The sequence below is a fragment of the Telopea speciosissima genome, chromosome 6, assembly GCF_018873765.1.
Source record: "Telopea speciosissima isolate NSW1024214 ecotype Mountain lineage chromosome 6, Tspe_v1, whole genome shotgun sequence".
Taxonomy (NCBI): domain Eukaryota; kingdom Viridiplantae; phylum Streptophyta; class Magnoliopsida; order Proteales; family Proteaceae; genus Telopea; species Telopea speciosissima.
In genome coordinates, this window is record NC_057921.1 from 45,047,777 (window position 1) to 45,069,132 (window position 21,356).

A 21,356-nucleotide genomic window follows, 5' to 3' on the forward strand; every position below is an offset into this window, starting at 1 on the left:
TGGTTCTTCAAATGAACCCTGCCCAAACCATTTGAAAAGGTTAATGAAAGAATTGAGCCTTGCCCAAACCGAACCGGACCATGTTGAACCCAATATCACAAAACAAACCCAACCTGAATCGAAATCAAAACAAAAAACAGTCCTTATCTGTTCGGCTTCTGTTTCCCTGAAACCCACACCGAAACTGAAAAACCCAAACCGAACTACCCGATTGACACCCTTACCCAACACCAACATTTAAGGAACACTAAAAATACCATGTTGGGAAAATAGGCAAGAGAAGAACAATTGGTAGATATCCTCAGAAGATCGATATCTACCTTTTTTAAACTGGATACAATATTTATCAACTAATGAGATTACTATAATTCCCAATGAAACCCATATTTTCCAAATATAGATTTGTTTTTTTAACCCTTTAAAGATTGAACGTTCTGAAACTATGATGAAGATTTCACATTGAAACCTTTTGGTTCTTTTGGCTCTAATTACTTCTAGCATTAATTTGAATAATTTCTTCCTCTCTCCCATCCTCACCCTCTCTTATTCTTTTTTATACATAAAATGTGGTTTCATCGATCATTAGTTTTTGTTATATTTATGGTTTCAAGCTTCAGGATCTGGGAATTAAGCAATGCAGATTCAATTTCTAACTACATCACTGTTTCTTCCACCGGTCATGGAGATTTCAGAACAATTACTGAAGCTATTGAACAAGGCATTCCTGAGAACAATAATCACTGGATTCAGATCTCTGTTATGCCAGGCATTTATTTGTAATATCTCTCACTTATATTCTTTACTAAATTCAAATTTAATTCTCTAACTAGTATTTTGGTCTTATGATGTTAAATATATCCGTCGCAGTGAGAAAGTTACAGTTCCTTCAAACAAACCGTTTATTATCCTCGAAGGCACCAGCAAAGATACAACAAAGGTTAATTGGAACGGTAACTCAGATTTCTCCAATGCTTCTTTGCAAGTATTGGCTTCAAATTTTGTGGCAAGACGAATAACTTTCCAGGTTAGTAAAGCTAATATTTAATTTCTTCGTATTCACAGATTTGATAAACAAAATATGCTTGTGTTGATCAATTCTATGTATCACTCATCTCTAGCTTTTTCTCTTAATTTACAACATCTTCCATCTTGATCTATATTCAATTATTATTATTTTTTTTTTTATCACAATGGTTCTTCTAGATCTGTGGGATCATTTCCACCTAAAAGCTTAAGCTTTTGGGTTGGATTCCTAATTAAGTTGTATTTCGTGAGCTATTTGATCGAATTGGATTTGTGATTATCATTATCATATATAAATATGAATTGTTGTGTGTAAAGCTCAAACAACTGGCGTTCATTGGATTAATTTGATGGATTTTATCTAGACCGGTTGAAGGATTGGTTCAATGGCCTAAATTGACTAATTAAGAAATTACATAATTTGTTGGTTTTCAGCCACGTTGGGATAGGTCCATGTATGCAAGTATCATATGAGTTGACAAGCACTTTCCTTAGTGAATTGACATCCTCTACTTCCGCTTGCCCCTACTTCCGTGTGCACCCTACATACAATGAGGCGCGCAAAGACCGTCTTACCCCCACTCGGGCAAGATGCTCTGGTAGGGGTAAGGTGATTTTTGTGCACCCTATTGTGTGTAGGGAGCACATGAAAGTAGGGGCAGACGGAAGTAGAAGATCTAGACACATCCTTAGTGGGGAGTGAAAACTAAAAAGTCACTTAGGAAAGCATGTGAAGTGGGTTTTTTCTATCATGAGAAGAAAAAAGAGAGAATGAATACTTGTAAGGTTGAGTCTTCCAAAAGTTCAGAGGAGGTGAAGCCTTCAATAAAATTAGGACTTCCAAGGGAGTGGAAGTAGTAGCTGGTTGCAGAACCGACATTAAGCAAGGTGAAGAAATGTATAATGGGTTTTCTCTCAGGAAAGAGACTGAAATATTACCCAACAAAGTAGAGGAGGAGAGACACTTCGTAGTTTTTTTCCTTTTTTTTTTTTTTTATAGAGAGAGAAAACAACAAATTAGGGAATGAGACTTATAAAAGGATAGAGGTGTCTATCAAAAAGAGAATGGATGCAATGTGTGTACAATGACAAAGCAAGGAGCTAAGGTGAAGGTATATAGATCGAATGGGAGATGAGAGAAAGGTGTACATGGGAGCTTGGGTTTGGGCAATAAATTACAACGGTTGTACTATTTTTTTTCTTTTTATTCATAGTGGAAGCTGGATCTCACTTCGTGAACGTAGACGGTTTTGCCAAACTACGTAAATCTCTTGCCTCTTCTTTTGTGTATGTATATTTTTTTTAATTTATATTTTATCTTACACGTATCGTTTTCGTGCGTTTCTCACATCACAAAGAGAAAATTGTAGATTTTGTTTTTCCAACCCCAACAACATTGTTGACTATATAGTGATTAAACATTTATGATTTTCATCACAGAATACATACAATCATTCATCTGATGGTGATCAGAGAAAACAGGCATTGGCAGCATCAATTGAAGGAAACAAAATATTATTCTACGATTGTCGTTTCATTAGTGTGCAAGATACCTTGTTCGATGGTTCTGGTCTACATTACTTCAAGAATTGTTATATCGAAGGAGCTGTTGATTTCATTTTCGGCAATGGACAGTCAATTTATGAGGTGGAGAACAAAATTAAGGAATATTAACAAAACAAAATTGTCAAAAATAATGTTTGAATTAAATTCAATTTTTATTTACTGACTACTGGTTATTAATGTTCTTGTTTCTTGTATATATAGGATTGCAATATAAATGTAACCGCGGGGCTTACCGGGGCGATTCCAGGATATATAACAGCACAAAATAGAGAAGGGAGAAATGAATCAACTGGTTTTGTGTTTAAATCCTGTAATATATCAGGGAGTGGTCCAACATATCTTGGAAGAGCATATGGTCCTTCTTCAAGAGTTATATTTTATAAATGCCAAATTTCAAATATTGTAGTTCCAGAGGGATGGGATGCTTGGAAGAACAAAGGCAAAGAGTAAGATTCTAAACCTCCATTAATTACCATCTTTTATGGTTTCTAGAGTAGCTTCTTGTGTAGATCCTAAATTATCTTCTTATGTTGTTTGTAATGAACTTCAGAGACTCCATAACTTATGAGGAGATAGATAACAATGGAGCTGGTTCAGACACTTCAAAGCGTGTTCCTTGGATAAACAAACTCAATGCTAATGAGGTGGATCAGCTTGTATCTATTTCTTTCATTGATGCCGATTCTTGGCTTGGTGGGATAGCAAAGTAATTTTTTTTTTTTCTAGTTTATTCCATTCATCTATATATATGATTTATATCTCAATGCTAAAGTGTAGCACGAATAGTGGGTTTTAATTGAAATCCTTTTGTTAATAATCTATTCAAAATTTTCTGATTGGTATTTCAATTTACACAACAAGATGATAAAACATATAAATACTCTTTCAAGTCGGGTTTATCTATCAGATTGGGTTGAATCGTTTGTCTTTGCACCCCAAATGAGATCAGTGATAGGCTCCAGACCCAAGCCCTCCACTACTATCACAGGCCTCACAAAAAACCCTATATAGGTCGACGTAAAAAATGTCAGAAGCGGGCCAATATTCGAGACAGATACAAGAATTAATTGAGATACATAATATATTTATGAAAAAAAAATGTCATCACGAAACTATACGTCATGTATAGTTCACGGTTTCTTATTTTGGGGAAAAAAATCCTCTGTAGTGCCTTAATCCTCTCGAACTCACACCATTGGATGAAGCATCTCCTACCTGTCGAGCTCTCAGGCCGGAACTGCAAGGCACCGCAAGATGAAGGAATTGCTGAGGATTTTTATCTTAGAATGAGTTCTCCTGGACCCAAATGGGTTCTTTAGTACACACTTGATGAACATATTCATTACAAGAGTTTCTCAAAAATAAGAGGCAATAACAACAATCATTAATTCGTGAATCTCTCTCTTTTCTTTTCAACCATTAATATAAATTATAGGCAGCAGATCACTATTTGATCATGTAGCGCCTCCACCAACATGTGACCAATGAGAGCATAGATAAGGGTATCAACATAGATGCAATTTTTATTTTCATGGGTAACAGGTCAATACTTTTAGCACACTCCTATGTATGGGTATAGGAAACCCACAACTAGGTAGCATTCTTTATCCCCTTTTAAATTGGGAGAAAACTAAAATCAATAATTTTAAAGTTAACAATATGATATTGTGTTGATACAAGCAAAACATAAATTTAGTGATTTTTTTGCCTTGTGGAGTTAGAAGTTTCAACCCTCTAAAAAGTTTATTTTTTGTGGTCATTTTGAGTTGATCTCGGATTTTGGATTTAATATAATTTTTTTCAAAATACCTCTATTGGTGTATTTTGAAGTCTGATGTGGTATGATTTTTATTTCAATTTCAAGGGGTGATTTCTATTTCAGAAATTGTTTGGTTTGATTTTTACACCTTATTTCAGTCAAATAAAAATTCTGAAATAATTGAGGAGCTATCTCAAATTTTATTTTCATTTGATTTCACTCTTGCTCTTTAATAAACATATGGTTAATTTGATGGGCAAATGAGTACTTTTATGGTAAAAATAAAACATTACCCATCTTCTTCTCCTAATGATCTTACCACCAACACTCCATCACCACCACCGACATCACCACTAGCTATCACTACCCCTTTCGCCACCACCACCACCATCCTTTTCAAAGAAATATTAAGAATCTATTCTCAGAAATTGAACTACCTAATGGATTTTTTTTATTCTTGAAATATTTCATATTGATACAACCAAAATAGTTTCATTTTTTTGACCAAAAACAAATTTGTTGACTATTTTATGAAATCAACCTGAAATTGAAATAGAAATCATACCAAATGTGGCCTTAATTGTCCATTTTTTATTACCAAAAACATTTAATACAATTTTTTCAATAAGGACAAATATGTCATTTCACATAAGAATTGAACAAAATATGATATTAAATAATTTTTAAATTTAAAAATTATTTTTGAAAAAAAAAGAACAACCTAAGCATGTGCGGTATGCTAGATACAAAGAAGTGTAATATGACCTCTACACCCTCGAGAAATTCCACTTTTCCATGGGGACTTCCTAGATGGAAGGGGCAGAAACCGCAACCCTTCATTTCATTATACCTTGAAACTGACTCAAACTGCCCACAGGTTTGTTAAGGTAGTGCCCTTATCAAACTGGATCTGTTAAGGTAGGGCCAGTGTTTTCACCATTGTCACCTCTCCCGCTTGCCATACTAATCCTCTCTATTAAAACCTTAACGCCTAAGGTTTCATTTTCATTTTCCTATCTACCTTGTTGAACCTTAAGGCCTAAGGATTTGTTTTCTTTAATACCAACCCAAAGGTCCCCAAAAGGCCTTTTTTTTTTGTTTTTTCTTACTGATCGTACTACCAATGGTTAGATTGGAATAAACTCCTACACCAACACATTACATTTATTCCAATCCAATGGTAGGTTTGTAGATAATATAGGTACCACATGGAGGTTCTCCTCATCCTGATTCTACTTTCTAGATTTTATTTTAAATTTTTTTTTTTTTTCGAATGCGGATCAGACGACTTCAGAGTTTGAGGCACCGCCACCATTTTAAATTGGGAAATTTACGCATACCTCTTATCACCGATGCATCCATCTTTATGCACTATTTACACATATCTCTTCTATTTTTTCATAATAATTAACAAGTTAGTCTAGGCCGTTAGTGGTTCCCGTTAGTCACAAACGGGAGGTGTTTTATAGAAACCTTTGGATCAATTTACCCTTGATAGGGTATTAACCAATATACCATTGAATCACAACCCAAAATACCCTGGGCACGAACATATCTTCTTCACCTGCAACTCTTTTTCTAGGCCTATAACTCTTCTTCCCAGCCTCCGACAGTGACTAAATCATCTAACTTGCTAACTTAGCTCATCATGGTAAGGCTGTACACTGGTTTACTACCTTGGACTGCAACTTGGAGCAAGTAGCTAGAGTGACAATTTCGACTGAAACCCCTTTCATCCCAACCTCTACTCTTCATTCGAAGCTCTGTCTTCCCTATTGGATGCAATTCAAACTACCCGAGGACTTGATACACTCTGTAAGTGAAAACCCTTAACATATTTTGAAGGAAATATGAAATCTATGATAGGGTTATGATGTGTTTGCTAATTTAGGTTTGATTTCAGTTAAGTAAAGTAAGTTTTATGAACTAATTGATATGATTTCGATTGTGTTTGGTATTTGATTTCTGTAAACAATTTGTGATGAAATGTATGATACGATTATGCGGTGATTGTTATTTGAAGGTGAAATTAGTTATTTTAGCTATTTGAAAGTGAAATTAGGAATTTTACCTTGATTGGGTTTTGGTTTTTATGAAATTGTTGGTAAATTTGAAATGTGTGAGCTAAATTTGCTTGGCCTGATCCACTGTGTAAGTGCAATAGGTGGAAATAGGTGAAAATTTTCTAAGTGAACTGATGTATGTTAGTATAGGTTTGATTTGATTTGAGTTTAGTAAAGTAGTTTTTATGAAATACTTCTTGGCATAAATGTGAAATTAGGTTTTATTTGATCTCACTAAACTCTTGTTTGATGAAATGTATGATATTATTATGCTGTGATTCCTAATGGAAAGTGAAATCCCTTAAGTATTTTACCATGATTGCATTCTCCATCATGGTAGTGGAGAGATTATTGCTTTCCTTCTTTGAATTTCTTTCTCTGGTTGATGTTTACTAATGACCTTCCTATTTCTTATAATGTATGTTACTTCTTAACATGTGAGTTTGAATAATGTTTACAATGACAAATCAACAAGTCATCAATGGACAATAGGATATGCAGGGTAGTGTACCATTATGTGAATGTTGAATGGAGAGAACTGGTAGATGTGGATAGATTTGGATATCTTGACTTAGTTGGTGACATATATAACTCAGTGTTGAGTTATATACCCAAAGGAAGATCAATGAGCTTCTGTGTGAAATATGTAACACTTGATAAGGGTGAAGATGTTTGACATCTTGAAGGATTTGGATGAGGCACACCTTTATGTTTACAATATGCAAGTAAGTGATCCAATGGAATGCAATACCATCAATGGACACACAATCACAATGATTGGTGGTGATACATCAAGTAATAGACCACCAAAAGCAACTATGAGGAGGGGTGGTGGAAGACATGAAACTACAGTGAGGACGAATGACTGTAGTCAAACTGTTTTCCTTGGTGGAAGACATGGAACTACTATTGGTATCTCATTTTACAACAAGTGTAGTGCAGTGATGGGTGGTGGGTTTATTAGGGCCTACCACAAGTACTACAAATATTGATGAGAATGTTGCCTCAACTAGCAAGCTGGCAGACCAGGTACCGAATAAAGATCAACAATATAGTGAGTCATCAAATGATGATTGGCAGGCTGGAGAATCACATGAAATATCTGAGAGTTCAAGTAGCAGTGAAGATGAGGCAAGTGATGTTGAAGTGGAAAAGGAAGAAGGGAGGGATGAGAACAGTAATGATGCCAATTCCGAGATGATGGAGTCTGGTGAAGGAGATAGTATTTTTTATGTAGAAGGAGGTGTAAACCAACAGATCACATTGAGAGTTGGTTAAGTGTTTAAGAATGTGAAATATTTTAGAGAGGTCTTGCAAGATTATGAAGTTCAAGAGGCATTTCATATTTTAAAAAAGAAAAAAAATGAGAAATCTAAAGTGACTGCAATTTGTGAGGAGAACGAGTGCTCATGGAAGATTCATGACTCACCTATTGATGATGAGATCACATTTGTGATCAAGTTACTTAACCCCATCATAGTTGTAATATATTTGATACCAACAAGAAGGTGAATTCAACTTGGATAGCAAGAAAACTTGGTTCCAATCTGAGGTTTGACCTAGATATGATCAACAATGTCATGGAATCACTTTTGAAGGAGAAGTATAATTTGGAGGTTTGCTCAATGCAACTGTATAGGGCAAGATAGATTGTAAAACAAGAAAATGAAGGAAGCTACTCAAAGTCTTATACTAAATTGGAGGCCTATGGGACAATGGTAAGGCAAATTAACCCTAGTACTTCATTTGTGATTCAATACCATAATGAAGAGAAATATAGAGTAGAAGTGAATGGAGTGGTGACAGTAATTCCACAGTTTAAGTGTATGTTTGTATGCTTTGATGCATATAAAAAGGATTTTTGAAGGGATGTAGGTCATTCATAGGCCTTGATGGATGTCATTTGAAAGGGATATATGGTGGAGTATTAGTTTCTGCTGTTTCAATTGATGGGAATAATGATATATTTCTAGTTGTATATGGTGTGGTTGAGTCTGAAGGCAAGGACAATTGGCTATTCTTCTTTCATCGCTTATATGAGTCCATCCAGATCACAATAGACACAACCACTAGGAGACCATTCACATTCATGACAGATAAACAGAAGATACATCTGCCTTTTTTGTATTTTTTTTTGTTTTAAGCATATAATTGTTAAACATAGTTTGCTTCAACAAATGATGTTTGGTTTTTAATATTTGTGTTTTATTTTGTTGTATAGGGTTTTATTAAAGCAATTTCAATCATTTTCTCAAAAGCAAACTATAGGCACTGTAGCAGACATTTATACAACAATTTCAAATCACAATTTGGAGGTGGGAGTGGATAGAGGAGTAAATTCTGGGCTGCCAACAAAGCATACGGTGTGCATAAGTTTAATACAGTCATGAATAAAATGAAAATAACAAAGAAGGAAGCATATGATTGGTTGATGAAGAATCCAGTTAACATATGGACAAGACATGCATTTGATCACAACATCAAGAGTGATCACATAACCAATAATATGACTGAGCCATTTAACCATTGGGTTGGACCCCTCAGGAGCAAGTCAATCCTTACCTTGCTAGACTAAGTTAGACTGAAGTTGATGGGCAGTCTATAAAAAAGGTATGAGTAGGGTTGTAACTATCAAAACATTCTGACTCCAAGGATACACGAGAAGCTTGATTGTTTGTAGAAAAATGTTAGGTATTGTATGCCAACATATTCCAGGGGGAGATGAGTTTGAGGGGCAAGATGGAACTACTAGGTATATGGTGAACTTAACAAATCAAACTTATGAGTGTGGGATCTAGATAGCAATTGGACTACCATGTACACATGTAGGATCTTGCATTCAGTATAAAAGGGCAAATCTCTTGGACTATTGTGATTCATATTAAATAACAGAGAGATCTTTTGGCTAATAAGGGAATAATTCACCAATTATCCGATCCCAACACACTAGATAACAGTAAATTGCTTCCTCCACAAATGAGAAGATTAGTTGGCAAACCAAATTAAAATAGGAGGAGGGAAAGGGATGAGGCAGCTAAGGGAGATGTTAGGAAGATGTCCAACAGTGTTAAATGTGGGAGATGCAAGGCATTTGGTCGTAACAGAAGGACATGCAAAGAGGATCCAATAAAAGGAAAGGATCTAACTTCTGCTATGAACATTGAGACCAAGGTACTCTACTCACAATTTAAAGTTTTTAACATAAAACAATGTGTGTTTATTTTCATTTTTTATTCATTTGATTTTGTTGATGCAACTTTAGAGGAAGAGGAAGGACAAGAGTGCCACCTCATCTCAAGCATCTTGTACAACTTCACAAACAAATGAACAAGATAAGCTTAAAAAAACAAAAATGGCATCCAAGAATTCCAAAGAGATGGCAAGGAGAGCTAGAAAATCTATCAAAGAACAAACTGGTTGTTGAACTGGTATGAGAATGGCTGTTAAGTATGAGAAGTTTTATTATAATTCTGTTGTTCAATTTCTGATTGAGTTGAGTTGCTGATTTGCAGGTGCCATTGGTGATGAGTTACTAATTTTCTGAGTTGTACTACAAGTGTGGAGCTGGGTTGAGTTGGTGTCAAGGAAGCATATAATGTTACTATCTGTGTGTCTGGGTTGAGTTGGTGTCAAGGAAGCATATGATGTTGTTGTCTATATGGAGCTGAGTTGGTGGACAAGAGTTGATGAAATTGGGGGATAAGAGTTGATGAGGTTGGTGACTAGGAGTGATGAACTACTTGAGTTGTTGTCCTTGAGTCTGAGTTTATGAGTTGATGTTTAAAAATATTTATCTTGGTTTAATTTGTAATCTGTTTGAAAACAATTTAAGGATCTTGGTTTAATTTGTATTCTGTTTGAAAACAATTTAGGAATCTTGGTTTAATTTGTAATGACCCTAGATGATGTGGATCTGAGTTGTTGATCATGACTCTGTGTTGATGTTTGAAAACAAATATTTTGGTTGAATAAAATTTTTATTTTAATGGACCTACATGGTCTTTTCATGGATGGAATCTTGGTTGCAATTAAGTTTTAATTTGATGGTTGTTATTTCTATTTTTCACTTTAAAACTTCTCAGATAAGATTGTTGGGCTGGGGTGGGACCCAATGGTCAATGGATTTGGATGCATTGTTACCCTTAGATAAGTACAAAAGAACATAAAACCAACTGCCACACAGACAGCAATTCATCACTAGCTTTGGCCATTACTGCCAAAGAGATTGCTGGGGTGGCGTCCAATGGTCAATGGACTTGGATGCATCACTGCCAAAGAGAAGGCTGGGGTGTGGTGCAATGGTCAATGGACTTGGATGCATCAACATGGTTGTATGTCATTGCCATTGCACCAATTCATTAAAAAACAATAGAAATTTAAATGTGAAACTCTTCATTACATCAATTCATTAAAAAAACATAGAGTTGCATCATTCAAGAGACCAAAAAGATGTGAAATAAAGGTCCACTTCCTTTCCCCTTCCCTTAAATGTATTATATCTTCAGAACACTTGCAATTAAGTTCAAGACAAACATAGCTATAATAATTGGACACATTATCTTCATTGCATCAATTGACTTCTCCTCAAGCTTCATCAGACTACAGAACTCTTCACTCCTCTGTTGGTCCCTCCTCCTTTGGTCTTTAGGAATAATTTCACTCACAGTATTTGGTGCATCCTTAGTGTAACCACATTGTCCTATTTCACCCATGATAGTACACCATTGGAAGAAGTTGCAACCAGTTATAATAGAGTCTATTCGGGTTGTCTACCGAGTTTGAAATCCTCACAACAACTCTTTTCCTACATAATCATAGTTTTCTCTCAAACTTCAAGTATCTTGAATTGCTCTCATTTATACTAACAGAAAACATCTTACCTACAAAAATATAAATTTTCATTTACATTAGCTCTCTAGACCACAAAGAAGCATTTTCAGACCTTATAAATCTAAAGGACAAAACCTAAAAAAGGGTTATTCTTGAGGAACTATTCGGTCAAAAGGAAAGAGAAGAAATTCTAAAATTAGTCTTCCTCTTTTCCTTAGGGAAGATTGCCTGGTTTGGGGAGCGGCGAGAAATGGATTATTCTCAGTCAAAATAGTATACCATCTTATGAGTAACTTGAGGGACGAAAAAATAAAAGAAGCACCATCATCATCCAAAATCGGCAGATGGGCTAGTACCCCTTCCATAGTTTGGAAATCGATTTGGAACTGCAACACTTATCCCAAAATTTGATCGTTCTTGTGGAGGGCATGTGCAAATGGATAGCAACCAGCAAAGCATGTGCTATTCGTAAACTTCAGATCGACTAGTAATGTTGTAGATGTGGAAAGGAAGTGGAGTCAATGGAGCATATTCTATTTCAATTCCCATTTGCAAAAGTTGTTTGTTTCAGATGCCCTCTCCCATTGAAAATCTAAGGTGACAACTCAAACAAACTAGCAGATTGGATTAATAGCTAGAACAACATTGCATTCTTGGATCACAAAGACAAAAAGTAGGCATCAAGTTTGTACAACGTTGTGGCTTGAAATTTATGGAAAACAAGAAACGACTTAGTATTTGGAAGGCACGATTGGTCTCTTAAAGAGGTCATAACGCTAGTAGTAAAGGCCCAAGCAGAGTTGCTTCGATTTCAGCAAGCTAGTTCTCAGAAATCCTCAAGCCAAAGTGCCCCCTCCCAATGGCAAGGGAATGGATGGAGTTGTCCTGTGGCCCCCTTCCTTAAGCTCAACTGCGACTCGTCCAAATTGCCTGGTTATTGACCAAATATTGGAATCCCTCCTAAACTTAGGAACCCAATATTTGATCATATCATCAACCTTAGTTGATTGACAAGGATCAATTGTAATCCCACTATATCCATTGTAATCTTACCATCCACCTCAACTGATTGACAAGGATCATTTATATCCATAGTGTCTAATGTACATACCATACATAGCTCAAGATATTTATGTCAACTCTACACCTATAAATTATGTAATCTCCTACACAATCAATCAAGGCAATTATACATAATCAAATCTTAATGTTATTATGGTATCATAAGCCTATTCTAGGCTAACACCTAAATTCGATCCCCTGCTATTCCTTTCTTCATTCAACCGTCCCCCCCTCTAGTCTCTCATTTCTCTCATTCCCCCCTCTTCTCCACCCTTCAACGATGGAAGGCCAATCCCCCAATAATGGAGCTCTTACCACCATGTCCCCCACCACCATTCTCTCCACTCCCTCCTCCACATCCGCCCATCATCTTCTCTCTCTCAAGCTCACCCCCACCAACTTTCTCCTTTGGAAGACTCAGCTGAAGCCCTTTCTTTAAAAGCAAAATCTCTATGGATATGTTGATGGCACTCTTCCCTGCCCAACTGATGATGATACTGCCGCTCTATGGCACTAACAAGATGCTCTACTACGATCATTGCTCAATGTCTCTCTCTCTCTGAGGACGTTGTCCCTCTTGCAAATGGCACACTTACTAGCCATGACCTCTAGACGACTCTACACATTGCTTTTGGCTCTCCAGCTCAGACTAGGTTGATGGCTCTTCATATCATCCTCAAGGACGCTATGTAACAAAGTGATGAGCCGGTTTCTATTTTTCTTCGCCACCTTAACACATTGGTGAATGAGCTTGCTGCCACCGGTCAACCTCTCACTAATGAAAATTTTAATTTACATGTATCGGGCGTTAAAAATGGAACTTAAGGACATTGTTCCATCTTTACTCACAAGGACCGAACCCCTCTCCTTCACAGAACTTCACTCATTGTTGTTAAGCCATAAATTTTTGAAGGGCTCCTCTCTTCATCAGGCTAAAACTGCAGCCCCTACTGCCATTATCCCACATGCTCATCTCACTTCCAAAGAGAACCCCGATGGTCGTGGGTCTTCCTGTGGACATTGGGGTCGGGGTTTTGGCCGTTTTCCAAGAGGGCGTGGTCAAGGCTGAATGTGGTGCTCCCATTGTCGTCACAATAATCATTCTGATGTGACTTGCTACTATCGCCAACGGGGACCCCCGCTGCCATTACACATCCCCCAATCCCTTTCTCCATCACCCACCACCCACCCCCAACCCTCCCTATCACGGCAGCGCCCCACCCCTTCTTCCCACACCCTCCTACCCCCCATCGGCTGCTTTGACTTGGTATCCCGATACAGGGGTGACCCACCACTTGACACCAGACCTCCAGTCACTTGCAACATATGATTCCTATGGTGGTAATGAGCAGCTTTCTATTGGTAAAGGTAAAGGGTTGCCAATTTCTAATACCGGTTCCACCTCCATCGCTTCTCCTTCCTCTCCTATTACTTTTCATTTACGTGATGTTTTATATGTCCCATGTATTTCTAAACCACTTCTTTCAGTTCAAAAATTTGCTACTGGCAATAATGCTTTTTTTGAATGTTGGCCATGTTTCTTCCTTGTGAAGGATCGAACAACCAAGGAGGTCCTTCTGTCCGTCTTGAGTAAGGATGGGTTGTATGTCGTCTCCCCGCCATCTTTTCAAATGAGTGCCAACATTGTTGCAGGAACAACATTGGATGATTGGCATAGCCGCTTGGGTCATCCCCAGAAAGACTTACTTCTCCGCATAGTTCACAAAAATAAATTGCCTTGTTAATAATAAATCCCTATCCCCCCTTTGCAAGGCTTGTTAATTAGGAAAATCCTATCGTTTACATTTAACCCCTTCCACTTCTAGAAGTTTATTTCCTCTTGAACTTATTTTTAGTGATGTTTGGGGCCTTGCCCATGTTTCATCTATCTCCGGCCATCGATATTTTGTCATCTTCATAAATGACTTTTCAAAGTATATCTGGTTTTATCCAATGGCCCATAAATTCGAGGTTTTTTCAAATCTTTCGTTGTTTTTAAAATTGAGCGCCAATTTTCCTGTAAGATTCTCTCTATCCAAATGGATTGGGGAGGTGAGTATCGTACTCTCCCCTATTTTTTTTTGCTCAAATATGTATTAATCATAGAATTTCGGCCCCCCATACCCATGAGCAACAAGGCTCTATTGAGAGGCGACATCGCCACATTATGGAGACCAGTCTCTACCTCCTTGGGCATAGCTCGGTTCCCCAGCACTATTGGCCCAAATGCATTTGACACTGCTATTTATCTCATCAATCAAATACCCTCTAGGGCTTCCATGGACATTTTCCCATTTCAAATTTTATTTCACAAAGCGCCCGATTACTCCTTTCTTAGAGTCTTTGGGTGCTTATGCTCCCCCCTTTTGAGGCCATACAACAATCACAAAATGGACTACCGGTCTACCCCTTGTGTTTTTCTTGGTTATAGTTCCTCTCATACGGGCTATATATGTCTTGATAGATCTTCGAATCACATCTATATAGCCCGGAATGTCCGGTTTAATGAATACGAATTTCTTTTTGCTAGTTTTACCCCTTCTCATTCCTCCTCCATGGCACCCCTATCATCGCCTCCATGGGCAATTGCTCCCAACCAATTACCATCAACTACCACTTCCCATCGCCAACCAATTCTCTTAACCCACAACACCTCCCTCCCAACCAAACCATCCCTCCCCATACCCTACTCAACTGCTCCCATCACCATCCTCCCCTACCCAGCCACACCATACCTCCCCCACCCCCCCCAACTAAATTTCACACCTTCTAAAACGCGGCCTACTAGGTCCCTTCTTGACATATACCTTCAAACCTCTTCCATCCCTACCACCATTGAACCCAACGCACTTTCTACCACTACCCACCATGTTGAGCCCACTTGCTTCACTCAAGCAAACAAAGTTCCAGAATCGCGAGTGGCGATGACTGAGGAATTCAATGCACTGTTAAAGAATGGTGTTTGGGACCTTGTCCCACCCTCTCCCCTAACCAAAAACATTGTGGGATGCAAATGGGTGTATAGGGTTAAAAGGAAAGCAGATGGCTCCCTTGAGTGATATAAAGCCCGACTCATAGCAAAGGGCTATCATCAACAACCTGGGCTGGATTACATTGAAACTTTCAGTCCAGTTGTGAAGCCCACAACCATCCATACCATACTATCTTTGGTTGTTCCAAAGGGTTGGGCTATGAGACAATTGTATGTTCACAACACTTTCTTACATGATGTTCTTCAAGTGGAAGTATACATGTCCCAGCCTCCGGGTTTTATTGATCCAAATAAACCCCATCATGTGTGCAAATTATTAAAGTCTCTATATGGACTCAAGCAAGCCCCGAGGGCTTGGTTCACAGACCTCTCTCAGTTCCTTATTAGCATTGCCTTTTGAGCGCCCTAGATAGATCCCTCTTTATTTATCTATCATAAGGGTGCCAACACTATATTTTGTCTTATCTATGTTGATGACATTATTGTCATCGGGAACTCACAAGGTTACATAGCAGCCCTTCTCAAGCAACTAGCAATAGAATTTGCCATCAAGGACTTTGGGCCATTGCATTTTTTTCTCGGGATTGAAGCCCTGCCCCATGCCCACGGCCTCCTTTGTCAATCCCGCTATATTGGAGATCTCTTAACTAAGGCTGGTATGGCTGATTATATGCCTCTACAGACACCAATGGCAACCACCATGGCCCTTACCGCTACCTCTTGCAGTCCCATGACTGACTGACCCAACATTATACCAATCTATTGTCGGGGCTCTCCAATATATGACCTTAACACGCCCAGATTTCACCTATGCAGTCAACAAGGCCTGTCAATATATACATGCCCCAACTGAGAATCATTGGATGATAGTTAAGCGAATTCTCCGCTATCTCAAGGGAACACAATCACATGGCCTTCTACTTGATCGAAATTCTGATATCCAATTACATGCCTTCAGTGATGCCGATTGGACTGGCTGTGGTGATGATAGGAAATCCACAGGCGGATTTGTAATCTTTCTCGGCTCTAACCTCATCTCTTGGATATCCAAGAAATAACGTACTATTGCACGCTCTTCCACCGAAGCCAAATACAAAGCCTTAGCAGATGCAGTTGCTGAACTGATATGGCTCCAATCCTTGTTTACTGAAATCGGCATCTCCTTATCTGGTCCACCAATCCTATGGTGCGACAACATTGGCGCCACTTATCTCTCCGTCAATCCAGTGTTTCATGCTCGGACCAAACACGTTGAAATAGACTTCCACTTCGTCCGCGATCGAGTAGCCAACCGAGAGTTATTTTTACAGTTCATCTCCACAAAGGATCAATTGGCCGACATCCTCACCAAGGCCCTAGCAACGGCCTGGTTCTAGTTTCTTCATGACAAGTTGAAGCTCTGATGCTCGTGACCTTCCACTTGAGGGGGCATATTGACCAAATATTGGATTCCCTCCTAAACTTGGGAACCCAATATTTGATCATATCATCCACCTCAGCTGATTGACAAGAATCAATTGTAATCCCACCATATCCATTGCAATCTTACCATCCACCTCAGCTGATTGACAAGTATCATTTATATCCATAGAGTCTAATGTACATATCATACATAGCTCAAGATATGTACGTCAACTCTACACCTATAAATTATGTAACCTCCTACACAATCAATCGAGGCAATTATACACAATCAAATCTTAATGTTATTACTGGTGATCTTACGGTCGAGCTAGGGATTTGCATAAGGGACCACATCGGGCAGTCAATATTTGCAAAGTCAATTGATGCACTAGCACTGGAGATTGGCGAGGAAGAGGCCCTGTCCATTAGATGCGGCTTGCTGGAGGCAATTGCCATGGGTATCGATTTTATCATGGTGGAATCTGATAGTAACAAGAGTATCGAAGCTATCTTGGACTCTAGTCGAAGTGCGCCAATCCGAACCCAGCCAGTGATATCGGATATCCACCATATTGCATCATACTTTCTTGGGTGTAATTTTTATTTTATTCCTAGAGTCCAACTTGGTTGCAAACTCGCTAGCTCAGAAGGCCCTGTCTATGAGGTGTACAACAGAGTGGCCAAATTCCAATCCCTGGTTGAAGGATCTTTGTACTCTCCAAGCCAGGTGCCAAACACCTGTTTCTCAATAGATTCCCTTTTACCCAAAAAAATAAAATAATTATTTAAAGAAAGAACAACCCATATTGGATATTTCTACCTTTGTTTTAAACTGGATACAATATCTCTAATAATTATTAAAAGAAAGAACAACCCATTTTTGATATTTCTACCTTTTTTTTAAACTGGATACAATGTCTCTAATAATTAATTAAAGAAAGAACAACCATACTTTCCCAATGATATTAATATAATTCCCAATAAAACATATACTTTTCAAATATAGATTTTTTTCAGCCCTTTAAAGATTGAACGTTCTGAAACTTTGAAGATTTCAAGTTGAAAGCTTTTGGTTCTTTTAGCTCTTACTTCTAGCACTTCTTCATTCTCCCCCCCCCCCCTCCCCCTCGTTTTCTTTTGATACATAAAATGTGGTTTCATAATCTATCATTAGTTTTTGTTATATTTATGGTTTCAAGCTTCAGGATATGGGAATTAAGCAATGCAGATTCAATTTTCAAGTACATCACTGTTTCTTCCACCGGTAATGGAGATTTCAAGACAATTTCTGAAGCCATTGAACAAGGCGTTCCTCAGAACAATAATAACTGGATTGAGATCTCTGTTATGCCTGGCATTTATACGTAATATCTCACCTTGTATTCTTTACTAAATTCAGATTTCTCTACTTGTATTTTTTGGTCTTTTTGAACATCCAATATTCCAACCTCTTTATGATGTTAAATTTATACATTGCAGTGAGAAAGTTACAGTTCCTCCAGACAAGCCATTTATTATCCTCCAAGGCACTAGTAGTGATGCAACACAGGTAACTTGGAATGGTAACTCAGATTTCTCTGAAGCTTCTTTGCTAGTATTGGCTTCAAATTTTGTGGCAAGAAAAATAACTTTCCAGGTTAGTAAAGCTAACATGTTTTGTTATTAATTGAGGTGTTGAGAGTTTAGAAGTATAGTCTCACATTGGTTATCTAAGACCTTCGAAGCATCTTCATATACTGATGGATTATCTCAATCTAATAGCTTAAACTTTTGGATTGGACCCTTAAGTGGTATTTCGTGGGTTATATGAATTGGATTTGTGATTATGTATGATTTTTTGCATGTATAACTCAAACAATAGGCATTTGATGGGTTTGGAGGTTTTATCTAGATCAGTTGAAGGATTGGTTCAATGGCCTAGATGGGTTAATGGAGAAGGTAGATAATTTGTTGGTTTTGGGCTATGTTCTATGTTTGGATAAGTCCATGTAGGGGTGTAAGTTTGGCCCAATCAGCCCGAGCCCGCCTTGAATCCGAACAGGGCCTGGGCTGGGCCAGGGTTGCTGCCTCGGGATAAGCCCAGCCCAGCCCGACCTAACCTTGTGTTAGGTAATGCTTTACAATTTATTAATTACATTTTACAATTTTTGTTTAGTGGCTAATTATTTTATGCTTTACAATTTATTGATTAAATTTTGTAATTTTTGTTTAGTATCTAATTACCTATTGGTTTACCAAAAAAAAAAGACTAACTATCTTTGAACAAAAATATTTAAAATTTTAAGATTGGGCTAATTCTTTTAGCCCAAAGAAAAGTCTAATAGTCAATTGAGAATGGAACAAACCAATACCCAATCGCATGAGACTCGTCGATCAGGATCAATCAAGCCCTAGCAAAAACCAAGGTCAATTAGGGCCAACCTGATCCAACCCGGCCCGATCAGGGTCAATCAAGTCTGGGCTGGGCTGGGCTAGGCTGAGCCCGACAGGGTTGGACCTAAGCTGAGACAACTCAGCCCAACCTAGGGCCAGGTTGGGCTTGGGTTGAGCTAAGAGAACTCAGGGTTGGGCTAGGGTTTTAAAAAGCCCGGCCCGACCCAGCCCCATTTCACCCTTTGGTCCATGTATGTAAGTACCATATGAGTTGACAAGCACTTTCCTTAGTGGGGTGTGAAAACCAAAAGATCACTTTGGGAAGTGTGTGAAGTGGGTTTTCTCTACCATGAGAAAAAGAAACCGAGTGAGTGAATGCTTGCAAAGTCGAGTCTTTCAAAAGATTACAAGAAGTGAAGCCTTTCAAGTAGTGAAGTTTTCCTAGGAGTTGAAGTCTTCAAGAAGATGGAATCTTCCTAGTAATTGGAAGAGTATTGGAGTTTTCAATAAGATTAGGCCTTTCAAGGGAGTAGAAGTAGTAGGTGGTTGAAGACATTAGACAAGATGGAGTCTTCCCAAAGACACTTTGGAAGAAGTGTAGAGTGGGTTTTCTCTAAAGAGAGAGAAAGTGAAATATTGCCTAACAAGGTAGAGGAGCAGAGAGAGTTAGTGGGTTTTTTTTAATGAGGAAGAAAATAACAAAGTAGAGAAGGAATCTTATAAAAGGATAGAGGTGTCTATCAAAAAGAGAGTATTGACCTAAGTGAGGAGTCAAGATGTGAGGATCCAAGTGAGAGTTTGAGAGGTATAACATGGGTGCAATATGTGTATAAGGACTAAGCAAGGAGCCAATAGTTGAAGAAAGTAAGTAGAGTGAACAGGAAATGAGAGAAAGATGTACATGGGAGCTTGGGGGTTCTCTTGATTCATAGTAGAAGTTGGATCTTACTTCGTGGACGTAGGCAGTTTTTTTAGTATGTTTTTTTTTTTTTTTTTGTTGATCTTGCACATATCGTTTTCATGCATTGCTCACATTAATGCAAAGAGAAAGTTGGGATTTTTGTTTTTCCAACCCCAACAGCATTGTTGGTTATATGATGAATAATTATGATTTTCATCACAGAATACATACAATCGACCACTTGAAGATGATTGGAGAAAACAGGCATTGGCAGCATCAATCCAAGGAAACAAAATATTTTTCTACGATTGTAGTTTCATCAGTGTGCAAGATACCTTGTTCGATTGTTCGGGTCTACATTACTTCAAGAATTGCTATATCGAAGGAGCTGTTGATTTCATTTTCGGCAATGGACAGTCAATTTACGAGGTGAAGAACAAAAAGAATATTAACAAAAAAATTTATCAAAAATAATGTTGGAATTATATTCATTTTTTTGGACTGACTATTGGTTATTAATGTTCTTGTTTCTTGTATTTATAGGACTGCAATATAAATGTAACCGCCTGGCTTTACGGCGCGATTCCAGGATATATAACAGCACAAAAGAGAGAATGGATTACAGAATCAACTGGTTTTGTGTTTAAATCCTGTAATATATATGGGAGTGGTCCAGCATATCTTGGAAGAGCATATGGTCCTTATTCAAGAGTTGTATTTTATGAATGCCAATTATCAAATATTGTGGTTCCAGAGGGATGGGATGCTTGGAATTACAAAGGCCAAGAGTAAGATTCTAAATTAACCTCCATCACTATACCACAGTAGCTTCTTGTGTAGAATCATTTTAGTTTTGTTTTGTATTGAACTTCAGATACTCCATAACTTATGAGGAGGTGGACAACTATGGACCTGGTTCAGATACTTCGATGCGTGTTCCTTGGATAAACAAACTCAATGCTAATGAAGTGGATCAGCTTGTATCTATGTCTTTCATTGATGCCGATTCTTGGCTTGGTGGGATACCCCAGTAGAAATTTTGTTCTCTAGTTTATTCCATTCATATATATATAGATGATTTGTATCTAATAAAGGAAAAACCATTGCAAGATATAGTAAGTCTTAATTGAATTCATTTTTAATAATCGATCTACTTATAATTTTCAGATTGGTATTTCAATTTACACAACAACAAGACGATAAAACATATAAATACTCCTCCAAGTCGGGTCGAACTGTTCATCCATACACCCCAAATGAGATCAGTGATGGGCTCTATGCCCAAGCCTCGGCTACCATCACAGACCTTACTAAAAATCTTATTCGGATCGCCACAAAAAATATCAAAGCAGGCCAATCTTCGAAAGGGGTACAAGAATTCGA

At 37.9% G+C, this 21,356-nt stretch overlaps 2 protein-coding genes across 2 annotated transcripts; both read left to right on the forward strand.

Annotated features, from left to right (window-relative positions):
* Nucleotides 1-564: 564 nt before the first annotated feature.
* On the forward strand, nt 565-9,115 carry LOC122665803 (probable pectinesterase 55). Its single transcript, XM_043861937.1, has 6 exons — nt 565-766; nt 831-1,024; nt 2,452-2,670; nt 2,791-3,035; nt 3,140-3,295; nt 9,088-9,115. The coding sequence occupies exons 1-6, from the start codon at nt 565-567 to the stop codon at nt 9,089-9,091; spliced, it is 1,020 nt and encodes a 339-aa protein (XP_043717872.1). The 3' UTR covers nt 9,092-9,115.
* A 10,769-nt stretch (nt 9,116-19,884) lies between these two features.
* LOC122665804 (putative pectinesterase 52) lies at nt 19,885-21,007 on the forward strand. Its single transcript, XM_043861940.1, has 4 exons — nt 19,885-19,899; nt 20,196-20,402; nt 20,517-20,761; nt 20,848-21,007. The coding sequence occupies exons 1-4, from the start codon at nt 19,885-19,887 to the stop codon at nt 21,005-21,007; spliced, it is 627 nt and encodes a 208-aa protein (XP_043717875.1).
* Nucleotides 21,008-21,356: the final 349 nt, after the last annotated feature.

Coding starts and splice junctions, on each gene's coding strand:
- LOC122665803 (XM_043861937.1), top strand. CDS start 565: ATGTGGTTTCATCGATCATTAGTTTTTGTTATATTTATGGTTTCAAGC. Junction 2,671..2,790: donor ATGGACAGTCAATTTATGAG/GTGGAGAACAAA, acceptor TTGTATATATAG/GATTGCAATATAAATGTAAC. Junction 3,036..3,139: donor TGGAAGAACAAAGGCAAAGA/GTAAGATTCTAA, acceptor AATGAACTTCAG/AGACTCCATAACTTATGAGG.
- LOC122665804 (XM_043861940.1), top strand. Junction 20,403..20,516: donor ATGGACAGTCAATTTACGAG/GTGAAGAACAAA, acceptor TTGTATTTATAG/GACTGCAATATAAATGTAAC. Junction 20,762..20,847: donor TGGAATTACAAAGGCCAAGA/GTAAGATTCTAA, acceptor ATTGAACTTCAG/ATACTCCATAACTTATGAGG.